This window comes from Primulina huaijiensis, chromosome 16, assembly GCF_012295235.1.
Source record: "Primulina huaijiensis isolate GDHJ02 chromosome 16, ASM1229523v2, whole genome shotgun sequence".
Lineage (NCBI taxonomy): Eukaryota > Viridiplantae > Streptophyta > Magnoliopsida > Lamiales > Gesneriaceae > Primulina > Primulina huaijiensis.
In genome coordinates, this window is record NC_133321.1 from 14246430 (window position 1) to 14261565 (window position 15136).

At 35.5% G+C, this 15136-nt stretch overlaps 2 protein-coding genes across 2 annotated transcripts; one reads left to right on the top strand and one right to left on the bottom strand.

Annotated features, from left to right (window-relative positions):
- The first annotated feature begins 923 nt into the window (after positions 1–923).
- Positions 924–4602, top strand: LOC140961239 (uncharacterized). The gene is made up of 5 exons (XM_073419631.1): positions 924–1194; positions 1604–2040; positions 2195–3407; positions 3506–3652; positions 3964–4602. The coding sequence occupies exons 2-5, from the start codon at positions 1984–1986 to the stop codon at positions 4431–4433; spliced, it is 1887 nt and encodes a 628-aa protein (XP_073275732.1). The 5' UTR covers positions 924–1194; positions 1604–1983; the 3' UTR covers positions 4434–4602.
- A 570-nt stretch (positions 4603–5172) lies between these two features.
- Positions 5173–13074, bottom strand: LOC140961238 (probable pectin methyltransferase QUA2). The gene is made up of 9 exons (XM_073419630.1): positions 12767–13074; positions 11419–12151; positions 11199–11325; positions 10327–10567; positions 8467–8692; positions 8049–8221; positions 7137–7440; positions 6264–6402; positions 5173–5678 (listed from the first exon to the last, which is right to left on the bottom strand). The coding sequence occupies exons 2-9, from the start codon at positions 12141–12143 to the stop codon at positions 5514–5516; spliced, it is 2100 nt and encodes a 699-aa protein (XP_073275731.1). The 5' UTR covers positions 12144–12151; positions 12767–13074; the 3' UTR covers positions 5173–5513.
- Between the last annotated feature and the right edge of the window lie 2062 nt (positions 13075–15136).

The window sequence follows — 15136 nt, forward strand, 5'->3', positions numbered from 1 at the left end:
GACTTTGATCTTTTGATTATCAGCCTTGAATCATTGTTCTCTTAACTAAATTAAACATTAAAACTTTATTCCTTTTTTTAATTGTTCTTATTATTAAATCATCGATTAAAAAAAAGATTTAAAAATATGGGGTGGGACAAGCCCATGTGGGTGAGGCTCCCACCCGGCCACCCCCACGACCTTTCAGGCGCATGGAAGCACAAGTCTTCAAAGAATTTGGGGAAAAAAATTAAAAGTTGGCCGTTCAAAAAAATGCATAGAACCTTCAGCTGATGTGGCAACATCGGCTTGAACATCATAAACGCATTAGTTTGAACATTAATGAAAACGAAATTTATTTAAGAATACTAGTTTGTAATAATTGAATGCATGCAAGTGGACATTAAGGTCAAAATCTTACATTAACTAAATTTTTTTATATTGGAATCATTTGATTTGATTGACTAGATTTTAAAAAAAAAATTCTAAAAAGTTTATTTTATTTTTTGTTTTATATTATTAGTATTTTTTATTGTTGTAGGACCATATCAATTTCATAAAAATATATTGATGAAATATATATATATACACTAGCGTCATCATATGAATTTTTTCGTTATAAAACTATAAATTAGGCTAAAATCAAACCTATGGATACAAATCTTGTTGTTAAATTTGGATAAAATTGAAATAATTTTATATTGAATTTGCTATAATATATGTTTTTTTAATCATTAGACATTACATAACATATATATATATATATATTTATTGAATGGTTTTAAAAAATTATGTGTGATTTTTGTGAAGGAAGAATTTTGAGAAAAACATGTGATCTATCTCGATTGTGTTTGGTTTGAGGAAAATATCCAAAAAGAAAGCAAAAAGACAAATGATGACAAACATGTACTGTTATTTTCTATTGTGAAACAAAAGCATTGGCAGTTGATTCCTCCGCGTGGACTGCGCGTCTGCCTCTGTGGCGTAAATTGTCGTATTTTAGGATTGTCTTTTTTCTTCTTCCAACCAACCAACCAACCAACCAACCTCACACCTTTGCCCCAAACATCCACCAACAGTCACGTTGTCCCTTCATTCACTCTCCCCCAAGAATTAATTTCAGCCGGGTTCTTTTTTTCTTCCGGAAAACAGGCAGGTCTTATAAAGAATCTGATCACGATCAATCCTCAACCTGGCAAACCTTGTATTCATTCGGTAATACTTAATACGCGTGAAGTTTCTTCTCTTTTTTATGCCACTGTGACTGTTCATTTGTTCTTCATCTAATATTCGATGTGTTTTCCATGTCAAGAAAAATAGATATTGAGGATCTATGTTTCTTGGTGTTTCTAGCTTAATCTATTAGTAGCTTGCTCGATGAAAGTTTGTTTCTTGATGTTTTTTTCTGGAAATATAGAAAAAAGTTGTCTTCTTTGTATTTATGTGTGTGTATTATAAAGGTCGCGTATGTAAGAACTTTCAAGAAAAAGACCTTCTTTTTTCCCAAATAAATTGGGGTCTCAGATTCCTTGAATTTGTTAGCTTTAAATATCTGTTGGTTCCTTGGAATTCTGTGAAAATGGGTTTTCTCATACCATTTATTTTTTTGGTTTTGTCTCTCCAGGAATTGTTATGGTGAACCTTCAGGAGATGCACATCTGAGTTTCTCAGCCTGGCAGAAGCTCACTTACTGAAGTTTTCTTCCTGCTTGAAATGGGTTGGGACGCAATCAAGTAAAGCAGGCTTTGAAACCTCAGTACTCCACTGTCTTAATCGGTTTTCATCATTGCTTTGGCAACTGCCCGTTGATTATGGCTAACTTTTATCAGATGTGATCTCTATATTGAATAAGCTCCTTTTGTTTATTCAGCTGAGAGGTTAATTTTTAGATGTGTACTAGGTTTGACAGGATATTACGTGTGTTAGTTCTTCGAAAGAGAAATGGTGTTTTGGTTTGAATTTCCTTTTCTTCTAGAGGATTTGGAGTGAGTTTGTTTGTTGATAATGGCGTTTCTTAGCTGCATATGTGCTTCATGGAGGAATAAGAAAGATAAGAGTAAAGTAAGTATGATTATTTTTTTCTAAATGTTCTCCCCTTTCCTGCTTTGGTTTTTTGCTTTTCATTTTCCCTTCTTGCTCTTTCAATGTGTTTGCTATTGTTATGTTCATACCCTAAACTTAAATTGCGTGCTTCTTCCTTTTCCCCATTGTTTAGGGAGACAATGGATCCTCTACACCTATTGGCAATGGAAAGAATTCCGAAACTTTGCTAGTAAAGGTTGAGCATCCCCAAAAATCTCCGGAAACTTTCGAGTTGAGATCAACTTCTTTTAATCACGACAGTCCACTTGCAGCTGATCGTGGAGAAGTGCATTATGAAGGTGGGGATGAGCAGGAGGATTCTTTGCAGATGAAGAGGGACAATTCTGATTTTGATTTAGTGTCTTACGTTGTAAAATCCAATGAAGAAATGATTGGTGTGAACTTTGATGATACATGTGATAAGATGCAGAACAACGATATTGAGGAAGACTTCGAGGCAATTGGTAGAGGACATGTTAGTGATCCTGGCACGGGGAAAGCAGAATTTTTGGCTTCTCCGAAACTTAAGCGATCCTGCTCCGATTTGGGTATGAGTAAAACATACCAAGAGCTTGCAGAGCACCTACATCTTGCAAAATCTAAATCGTACGAGGATATGCAAAGATTGACTGAAAGGTTCGGAGAGGGTATTTTTGAAGGGGATACAACAAGCCCATTTACCGTTATGACACAGAGAAGTGCTGACAAAGTAATATTGAAGAAGCGTTCTTCAAGTCAAATACTGCCCTCTAGAAGCAGGAGATTGTGGTGGAAATTGTTCCTGTGGAGCCACAGGAACTTGCATAGATCAAGCAGTGCAAACCCAAGGCCAAGTTATATCAAGGATGCTATTAATCTTCAAGGCGGCTACTCTTCAGATACCATAGAACCGAAACGAAGAATGCAGTCGAGCAAGTTTGGACTTCCATGTTCACCTAGTAATGAAGTGATCGATAAAGGAGAACGTGAGGTAAATGATCAGACATGGGACGGACTTTATGGAGTGTCTGGTATGTGGCCTCAAAATCAGTGGGTTGCTTTCCCTACGGAATCATCCTCTCCTTTGGCCAGAGTCGATGAGTGGGTGAAAGAAATTTCTGTACTGCCTCCATATCAGATTGAAAATGACAATTACAATGGAGATGATGTTGAATTTCCTCCCTCTCCTGATAATGGACGTCCACCTATAAGCATACCTGAAGATATAACACATGCTAAAATTGTTATACAGTCTTTAAATGCCTCATCAACTGTGGCTCATATGACAGGCATTATGCTTAAAATTATACCACCGATTTCACATTTTTCTGCTCTTCGATCCTTGAATTTGTCTGGGAATTTGATAGGTATATCATCGAGCCTATTCAAAACAACAAGCACTTGAACTGTTACCACGATCTTTTGATTTCTTGATGATTTATAATTTGTCACTCTCATACTACAGCCCATATAACTCCCGGATCTCTTCCAAAGGGTCTGCACGTGTTGAATTTGTCCAGGAATAAGATAAATAATATTGAAGGTTTGAGAGAATTGACTCGGCTGCGAGTGATTGATCTCAGCTACAATCGGATTTCTCGAATCGGTCAAGGTATATATATATCTTCTGCAATCCCCTTTTAATCAAAGAATATAGTATATATTGGCAGTCTGGTTTGTCCTGAACATAGTAATTATCCTGAAGTTTTGAATGAATATAGTAAAACATGTTCTTAAGGATATTAAAAAAAAAATCCCGGCTGTTGTGAAATGGACGTAGCTCTATAGTAATTATACTAATATTCCATAACTATCTATGTTTCGGGATCAAACCCTTTGGTGGCATTGATATAACTTACATGTGATAGAAGTTAGCGACGAAAAATATCTAATGAATCTCTTCTTGGTTTTGAATGTTATTAGGATTATCGAACTGTACGCTTGTTAAAGAGCTCTATCTTGCCGGAAACAAGATTAGTTATGTTGAGGGACTGCACAGGCTTTTGAAACTGACTGTGTTGGACTTGAGCTTTAACAAGATAACCACAACAAAAGCACTCGGTCAGCTTGTTGCGAACTACAGTTCGCTGATAGCTCTAAATCTACTGGGAAATTTAGTTCATAGCAATATCGGGGATGAACAATTGCGAAAAACTGTGCGCAGTATCCTCCCAAAGCTAGCTTTCCTAAACAAGCAGCCCATAAACCCACAGAAGGCTCGAGAAATCGGGGCAGATGCCATTGCTAAAGTGGTTGGAGACAGCAGGCGTAACAAAAGAAGAAAAGCAACAAGGAGGGCAAGTCAAGGGACCTCACCGGGTACTGGTTCTCGTAAGAGAAGCAGTGCCACTGCTGCACAGACAAGCAGGTTGAGATCGGGGATTCGTCTTTGAAACCATCGTGCACTCAAGGACGAGGCATGATTTGTAATAAATTATGTTAATTTCGATTTCGTCATTTGGTTGTAATCAGTGGTACCATACAGGAGGAGCTACTATACCCACCTAATGCAATTGGACGAATACGTCATATTGCATGTGAATATACTTCATATCTCGTTTATGTTGTTCCATTGTCGAGAATTTACTAAGTATGAATCCCACGTGAATTTAGAGCAAAAGTATTCACATGAGATGCAAAATAAAATTAAAAAAAATCTTCTTGTGGAGCAAAACATTTGCATGAGATGTCTGTCGGTACATGTATTTGTTAGCTTTTTACTGACCAAATGTAATTGAGAAATATCAACCGAGTAATAATCGGAAATAAACTTGTATTTTTTAAAATAAATTTCAGTTCAATTTCTTCGTCTGAATGGAGAACAACAAAATAACCCCCTGCATGCACCTCCGAGCATGGGAAAAGGAAGCTCATGATCATCATTTTGACCCGAGACGGACCCAAAAACGACGAGGGGTGTAATCGCCACGCTACTCTTGCACAACTGAAGTAAATACAAACACTATAACAGTTGAAGTGATAATTCAACAGGACATAGAGGATGAAATTGCAAGATTCCAAGAAATGTGAGAAAGGATGTACGCCTCTCCCCCGAGGCCTGAAAAACATATGGATTGACACGGGGAAGAGAGCGCGAGGATAGGAACACTTGGAGGGACAAGAAACGGCATCTAAGATTAAAGCACTTCTATACAATAATAATAGATAATTCTTTGTTTATTGTGTAACATTCTTCACAAATAAATTTCATCCTATAATTGTGCTCTTACAACGAGACATCACAAGGAAAACAAGTGTATAGCACTATATCATTTTCACTTTCCCTGTAACTACATGGCACCCCTATGTCCTTGCGGCTTCATAGGAGTTGTTGGTTGTCACAACCGCATTTTCGACTTTTGGCTTCAAAACTTTCATTCCAGACTTTACGTGGAACTTATGGTGATAAATTTTTATCCAAAAATGAATGTGAATATTATCATCTACAAATATCTTTAGCTAACCAGCATCTTTCAGGACAAGCTAGCTTGCCTTTTGGAGAAAGGCTTCTGGCAGATTAAGAGTTTCTCATCACTGTTGCTTTCAATCTCGACAACTCGTGCCTCCCATTTCAGATGTGTTGTGAGAGATCTAGCAAACTCAATTAGATGAGCACTGTCCCTTAAAATCACCCATCCCTGCATTTGATTGTTGATTAGCATAACAAAAGACCGAAGAATATGAATAAACGCAAATGGTACTCGCAAATAACCGGACAGATTTCATGATCATTTTAGGATTTAGCTGGAGATACCCTTGTTTAATAATTAGAATCAATTTGCATGTATGCCATAATTCATAAGCAGCTAGGCGGAATGAATCAACATGTGCAAAAAACCATTCATTAATTCTCACTTAAACTTGAGACGTATCAAGAAATTTGAATCAGGACTTCTGATATAATATGTGATCTTCAGATTGATCCAGAAGAGGTTAGCTTTCCATTTGCATGCTTCAATATCAGGCACAGATCTAAAACCAGGTCGATTGTGTGGCTAAAATCAAATTTATTACACACATTCATCTATAATGATGTCAACTATGAGAGTTCAAATATAAATAGTTCGTTGGGTGAGGTGAAAATAAACTTAACAAAAGCATAGCCATTATTTTTACCAGTCTTCTTTACTGTGCATTATAAATGCATCTGTATATGCAAATTAACTCGTTCGTATCGCAAGAGAATGAACTCCGGTCTAGATTAATTTTTTTTTATCAAATACCTCTGGACGAAGCAAACGATCTATCTCAGTTAGCAGATCAAGCGCCTGGCATGTGGGATGCTCGGTAAATTGAAGGGAGATTAGCCCTTGAGCATGGACCAAATCATATGTTCTTGGATATGTTGGAAATGGTTCACACCTGGGCAGGTGGGAGATACGTCACAGTAAAGAAAGAAAGTGGTAAAAAAATAAAAATCAATTACAAAATGTCAATGAGAAAAAAATAAGCAAATGACAGCACTTATTTCAGTTCACTCCTATTATATGTGGGGGTTGTTTATCAATAATCATTTAATCACAAATATATTTCAGGATGCTCGAGGGCGAGGGCGAGGGCGATTACTTCTCTCTCTGGAATACCTTCTTCTGTTTTCTTGAGGGAAAGAACAGAAAAATAACCATCACAAAGAAGAAAAAATTTACATTTGCATTTATAGTGCAAATCATGATATAATTTCTTAGATTACTCTATATTCTTAAAGCACCCTTTGAAGAATGGCAACGGCTGAAAGGAGAATCAAAGACAGACGCAGAATGCATGTTGAATAATTAATGTTGCGATCAAGTTCACAATTTCCAATGTTATCTAGTTGCATATGGAAATATAACACCAAGGTTCATCAGACGAACCAGGAAAAGTTTCATGAAGATTTGATTTAAAAAAAGATATATATCCTGCAAGGAGGAACAAAGCTATCCTCTGGTAGAAAGTGGCAAAAGAAAACACATTTTCTAAGTTTTCAACAGCAACAAATTCAGAAAATCAAACATGTTATAACACAGGATCATATTTAACTTGAAATAGGATTGATAAGTAGTAAGCAGAAAATAAAAAAACAATTATAGTGCCATAAAATAGAATGTAAAACTTACCAGTCATGTTGAACTCCAATAAAACCCCTGTCAACTATTAGAGGCAGACTGTTAGGTCCTCTAGTAGGGACAACATTCATCACCCACACAGATTTTCCAGTTTCTAACAAGGCAGCATTGAAACCACCAAGACGAGCATTCATGTCTAGCACATTTCTCAGCATGTTAAAAGGTGGCGAAGGATCCTCATCTCCAGGTCTCTTCGGGTGATCAGAAAATATTAGTGGTGACAGCAGAGACCAATAATTTCCGACGGCTGATTTCCAGTTAACAGCATCTTGGGCAACCTCTTCTGACTGCAAACCTAACATGAAAAGTAAAGAAAGTCATAATTGTTTTGCTCAATTAAAAAGCACAAGCATGAGGCGATGATTTCTTAAGCCTTTGGATATTTATGATGCAGTAAAATATCAACTAGTGTGCGGATCAACTCTTTCAAGATGATACAATAAACAAAGTAAAATCTTAGGGTAACTGATTGACACTCTGCAAACCTAACACGAAAAGTAAAGAAAGACATCATTGTTTTGCTCAATTGCAAAGCACAAACATGAAGAGATGAGTTCTTAAGCCTTTGGATATTTATGATGCAGTAAAATATCTACTAGTGTGTGGATCAACTCTTCCAAGAAGATACAATAAACAAAGTAAAATCTTAGGGTAACTGACTGACAGCATCTGAGGTCACGCTTAAATACTGCAATTCTCAATGAAGATTGAGAATTACAGTGACAAACTTTAAGGCATGGAAAACAATATGTCCACCTGGTACAGGTCCTTAAGTAAAATATAATCTTACAATAAGTAAAGTTAGCCCAACCTTAGAGTCTGCCATAAAAACTAGGGGGTAGTTTTTGTTTTATGCCCAGCCTCAAGGAATTGGAATTTACTCAATACGTTATCATATAGTACCGTGAATTTGAAGTTCAGCTGAGCTCAGTGTAGCCTGGGAAGGCCATTTTCTTCTTTCTTCGATAGAGATCCAACGACGGCTCTGTGTTCCACTAATGCATGACTGGAGTGGCCGGTAATAAGGAGACTCGATGTCATGGACCTTGCTACAGAGAGAAGGAGAAGCAGTTTTCCTGGAAATACAATCAAATGGTTCTTTCTTAGGTGTGATGGTGTGATGCACCACTTATATTTATTCTCGACATCTTAATTTTGTTCCTTTAATTTATCTTATCCACGATCACCAAAATAGTTCCGCAACAAGTAGCATGTTTTCAACATAAGTTAAATATACAAAGAACGCTGTTCATTAGGGACAGGTGAAATTTATACAAATTATAAAGACACGAAAAAGTAGGTGATTCATATGTAGCCTTGCCTTGCGGAATAACATTTCTTCTCACTAGTCTTCTTCCATACAACAGTCTCGTCTTGCTGTGGCAACATCTCCCAGCATAGATTTTCTGCTAATGACCGCACTGCATTCCACTGTTTCAGATTAACCTTATTCCGAAGGGATCGCTGGGAATTTATGAGTGGACTAGTCCAGACAAAATATCCACCGGGCCGTAACAAACGATTGACCTCAAGCAAAAATATACCATCTGCACCAAAAGATGAGAATTACGAAACAAAAAAGGAATGTTCTCAATTATGATATAATCACTTAACTTAAAATAGAGCTATGATATATGAATTTCAAATCAAACATGGATACAGGGTACTACACTGTATTTGACACAAATTTGAATAGATAAAGCAAATGCTTTTATGTTCGGACATGGGCAGTGATGCTTGATGGCAAGGCAGCAGGGTCCAGAATTAGAAATATTTTAGGCGTATACTCTTCTCCTATCAAGAGCGTACAGTGTGCCCAAAAGAGGCTTCCAACCGTTGACTACACATCCATGTTTCTGAGCTTAACAGCAAACAGCAAGTTCCAGAGGGAGATCCTATCCATGCTGATAAGGGAAAGTTCTATCAAGACCAGTAGCTGAAATTTAAATTAAATTCTACAAAGTTGTGGAGAAAGATATTCCTATTCTATAGGCACGTAGCAACAACAGATCCCACCTCAAAGAGACAGACTCGTATGATTAGCATAGATATCTAAAATGGTGGGCCCTTTAATTAATTGTTGAAAGAGCAGAATACTAATTCTCTAAGGCTTAGCTACTTGAATAACAAATAAAAGACACCAGGTCTCAACGAAGTGTGATTTCAAGGGGGAGTACAATATGAACTTCGCCGATTATTGTTCCCTAACATAAGAGAGCTTTAAGTTCAGGGCTTCAAATTTTTAAGATAGATCACATTCATTTTACTAAAAAAATTCAATCCTATATGGACCTCTAATTTTCAAATCCAAGAGGGTGTGCTAATTGCAAATCAAAAGCTAGTTTCAAGTTTGATAATATAAAAAAACAATTAAATGAATTAAAAATGTAGTCAAACTAAGATATGTTTCTCTTTCTGTGATAAGAATATAAGATGATCATAGACAAAAATGAAACCCAAGATTTTGGCGTCCGATTTGACCACTCTGTTATACGCCTATCTTATTTTTCTTTCAGCTGGCCCTCGAGCAAACCAGGAATTTGGCCAGGTTGATTATGGAACTCCTTAATTATTTAACCTATTCTTTTACGACTTCCATTTCCCCCTAAGGTAGAATCTGAGGTAGATATGTGCCTTGGACTTCATGATTAACTCTTGATATCAATATACACAATTCCAACTTTTTAGTTGAACTTCCGTGTTTATGCTACAGCTTCCAAAGGAACTAGGGCTTCTATGAAATTAAAAACAAAATAAAAATAAAAGCTTAGGTTGTTGCAATTTCATTTTCGTCAATGATAAAAGTCCTGTGTTTACCTCGCATAGCTGCAAAAGTTCACAATATAATTGCTCTTTAAAACCCAAACTTACTGCGTGCTTGAAAATTTTTAATTATTATATCATAATAAATGCAATATTCTCATTGTTAGAAAACCCATATAGGTGCCCACACGGGAGCAATCATTTTGAATCCTACCAATTCTTTCATGCATAGCTGTTACCAAGAACTATTCTGATATGTATAGTTTAGATGGAGAATACTAACAGAAAAAATAATCCATGCAAATTTAGTATTAACTTTTGCTTGTTATCATCACTTCTTCCACAAATAAGGAACAACTGAGATAACAGAAGAAAGAAAAGTATTTTTAAAAAATTCAAAATTACCATAATAGAGTACCTTTTGTATCCCAATCAACACGACATCTTGCACAATGTATCATATCAAACGAAAGGGACGGATATGGTAACTGCCTTGACGTGAATGAGCCAATCATTGCTGGAAGACCTCTTTCTAGTGTTAATTGAACTTGACTGCCCGAAGCCTCATAATTTGCTATACACATGGTCAATAGTTGGTTGGAAGATAGATGCGCCCCAAAACTACCATAACCACATTCTATGTCCAGGATCGTCCGAACCTAAAATTAAACAGATAAAATAGTTATATTATTGAACATTCGATACATGATTTCAAAATTACTACATAAAATAATATCCAGCACTCAAAATATGGTGTCGTCAAGATAAAGCTGATGTAGTGGCTCAAAAAAGTCGCATTTCAAGTTATCACTTCAAGGGTGCATGGCTCATAAGACAACTAAGTTAGCATTATGGATCCAAGTAAATTCACATCGAAGGTATCACTTAGTAAGAAACTTAAAAAAGCACTCTCTGGGAGCTTTTAAATTATATCCTACATAGATCAAACTGCCAATCATTAGCAGGGCTACTAAATAAGTGTAGAATGGAAATCTAGAAATTTTCATTTATAATTCCTGGCATGCCTATCGATAATTTTAGTAATCTTGCAACAAAGTACTTCGCAAAAACTGTGCTTGTTCGGAACTTCTGATGCAAAGCTTTCAGACAGGGGAGCAAGATAATGTTTTTGGTAGTGTTGAACCGACAACAGAGTGTTATCTAAACCAAAAAGCTGGGGGATCAACTGCAACAGGTGCAATTCAAAGAAGCAAAACACATAACGCCATAAAGTAGTCAAATGATGTAGAAGGTAAATCACACAAATAAAGCATGGCACTATCAACTTACTCCAGCTTGTAAGTAATTATCATTTTTTAGTCCAATAATTTCTGCGATTTGATGTGCATAGTCTTCAACATCAAATGTAGAAGATACCGAACGGAAGGAAATCTGGTCTTCATCTAACATCATCATCCTGCAGTTAAAGATGGAGAAGAAATTCCAATGAAGGACCTGAATGACAAATACCAGTTTTTACCAAGATTACAAAATCAACTCTTTTACTCACCTTTTGGTTAAACTTCCCGAAGATAGCACCTCTTGTGCTGTGATATTAACATTTGCAAACCAGATGACATCCTTTCCAGCAGGCCATCTGAGTGGAATCTTATAATTGACAGGTGTAAGAACCAAACAGTTTTGCTTGAAGCCGCCTTCACAATGGCGGTTGTATTCTTCACCATTGGAAAATCCCAAAGCAAGATTTTCCGATACATTGAAGCAAGGGACATAGTTTTCCGATTCCTCCGAACAATAATCCAATTCTCTCATTCTTGAAGAACCAAGAGACAGCTCCCCAATCTCATGAAACTCCGAGTACAATTGCTCTTGAAGTCGCCTATATCCATGAAATATTTTCCCTCTACTCATAGAGGTTATAGAAAGTGTCCACCAGAAGGAACCAGTAAGAGCAAGAATTACAATCACCACTAAACTGAATCTGAGCAGAGAGATTGTCACTTTATGCCTACTCCTCAGAGTCCCAGGGCTAAATGGATCAGAAACGAATCCATTCTCGCTCAAGCCGTGTTTCGAAAATAATTTATTCGGAAAAAGAATTCGAAGAGGGGATTTGATAGATAAATATGCATGATCACCACCGTTGGTTCGAGTCCGGTCCATGTCTTCCTTCTCGGCTCTTTCTTTCATCTGAGAATCTTCCCACAGATCATGACTGTTCCCTGAGAATCTCCCACCTCCACCTGACACACCTCGATGGAGAGGACGTGACATTTTACAATCTAAGACACCACACAAAAGAAGGAATCATTAAAGAACAGAAGCACCATATGGGCCAACCACAGAACATAAAAACATCTTTTTAATCACTTGTTTTAAAAAACAGCCAAGCCGAGATGAAAAGGCAATTGATATATCTCTTCCTAATTGCATTTTTAGATCCTCGACGTCGTAAAAAGCCACAATCCGTGATCTTTAAAAAAACAATACTATATTAACCCAAGAGAAGGAGATTTTCACTGTACATGTAACGTGAACTGAAAAGCAGAAATAAAATACTCAGTATCCATCAAAGAAACACACCATTTAACAATAAATTTAGTAGATTCACTCCAAAACATAACTAAAATGCCCAGGATTCGCCTTACCCACCAAGGAACACAGAGAAAAAAAATCAAGCTGGCTGGAAGCTGAATTCAGCTGAGCTCAATCGCTCAAGGCAACCAAAACAAACACCAGAGATGATAACAACCCACAAAAACAAATTTAGATCAATATAATTTAAAAAAACCATTAAATACGTCATCTTTCCACCTACGATTCAAAATCGCAAAACAACAAAAGAGAGCGGTTCCAGAAAAAACAACAGTTTTTTTTCTTTCCGAGCATTCATTCACCTTGAGAGATGCAAATTCTGCTGACGCTTAAACAAAAAACCCTCCTCGATTTCAGCCTATCCTAATGCGGTTTTTCATGAATCCACACAACCCAAAGATTTGGCCTTGCCCCACCTCCTCACCTCACCTCATTGTTTGATCTCTCTTACACACACAATCAACCCACTCCCCGAGCTCCCAAATCCCCCTCACAGCTGCACAATTTCCCTCACGCCAGCTGGGACTGCTTTTTGGAGAGAATCCGAGTGAGAAAACAGCTAAAATCAGAGAAAATGGGAAGGAGAATATCATCTGCCAAGCTCACACGTCCACACATACATATACACACAGTAAAATGTGTCTATTTGTACCACTGTGGATCCAATCTCAGCAGGGGTCGCGCGTGAAAGACAATTTTTTAATCGATTAATTAATTAATTATTTGATCCCACAATTAATTAGTGTTAATATAAAATTATTTCATATTTATATAATAAATATTATTTTAATATTACATTTAACTAATATATTATAATAGTAAGGTTTATTGTTACAAAATAATACCGTGAAATAATTTATTATAGAGTATATTATGCAACATTAATATCGCGCCAACTACCAATTTGTATTTTTAATTTTTTTTCTTCGTTAATAAATAATATGGGACTCTATAGTTCAACTATAAGCTTTCAAATTCAAGAATAAAAAATTGAAAAATAATAAATAAAAACTATACTAATAATTTAAATATGTAAATCTATTAATTTGAATACGTTACAGACCCGTGTAGATTTCAAATTGTTCTCGCACAAATTTAATCTTATACAACTGTTAAATATTTTTTTTTTTTAATATTTTTAAACAAAACAATTTAAAAGGTATATATTTCAAGCTTTTTAATACAAAATAATATTGTAATGTAAATTTTTTTAATGACGTAAAAATCCATAATCGCTACCCTTGATAAGCTTGTCCAAAAAAATATTGGTAAAAAAATCAAATACATGATCATTGTCAAATATCAAGATAACGGATGCAGAGTTCAATGAAACACTTTCTTTTACAGATAATGTGTATATGATTATTATATATATAGTTTTGTTATGTTGTCTATCAAACGTGCCAACTTGTATGTCAATCAGGAGTAGGTCTCTTGTGAGATGGTCTCACGAATTTTTATCTGTGAGACGAGTCAACCCTACCGATATTCACAATAAAAAGTAATACTCTTAGCATAAAAAGTAATACATTTCATGAATTACCCAAATAAGATATCCGTCTCACAAAATACGATCCGTGAGACCGTCTCACACAAGTTTTTGCCGTCAATCAATATGTTGACATTCAACTATTGGATATACAATTTGATATGTTTTGTATCTATCAATAAGGTGTTACTCAACTATTTGATATATAATTTAATATTTTTCATCATGTCTGACAGGTGAGTATCAACTATATATATATATATATATATTCATGAAGTATAAATAACTGGACCCGAATAGGACGCAAGCTACTAACGAATTGAGAATTCAATCAAACATTTACTTTAATTTTACCTTATTGTACCATTTAATTAATTGCGTCATTTAATTAGAGAGAGAATTAAAGTGAATGTGGGAGGAGTGAGCATTAATCTATGGGAAACATATCATGTTGACAAAAGAACTATGTGTTCATCCTTTTTTTAGCAATATTTGCTCATCTAATATATCTTAACAACTTGAATTTCATGCAAAAAATTTATTGAGTGATAATCCCGTATGTGTGTTGTGTGTGTATAAATCGATTTTTTTTTTGTATGTATGATATCGGCGATAAATGTCGAATATTTGATCTGTGTGTATATGTGTGTGTAAATTATATAATTTCTAGTAAATTGCCAAATAATTTGCTTATTGTTTCTTGCAGTTTACATCACTATGTTCATGTCTTGGTTTTTTTTTTTTATGATGTGATCGTTTGATTGTGAATTTTGCTAACTTAATGGTGCATTTTAGATTTTAGGATTACTTCAAGTTAATATAGCATCTTTTTCACACAAAAATTTTTATGAGATAGTTTCACGAATCAATTTTATAAGATGAATATCTTATTTGTATATCTCATGAAAAATATTATTTTTTATACCGAAAAAATTATTTATTGTACATATAGATAAATTTGACTCGTCTATGCTATCTTTCTTAATACTTTCTACGAGTAGGTCTCTTGTGAGACGGTATCACGAATCTTCATCTGTGAGACGGGTCAATCCTATCGATATTTACAATAAAAAGTAATACTCTTAATATAAAAAGTAATACTTTTTCATGATNAATAAAAAGTAATACTCTTAACATAAAAAGTAATACTTTTTCATGATTGACCTAAATAAGAGATCCGTCT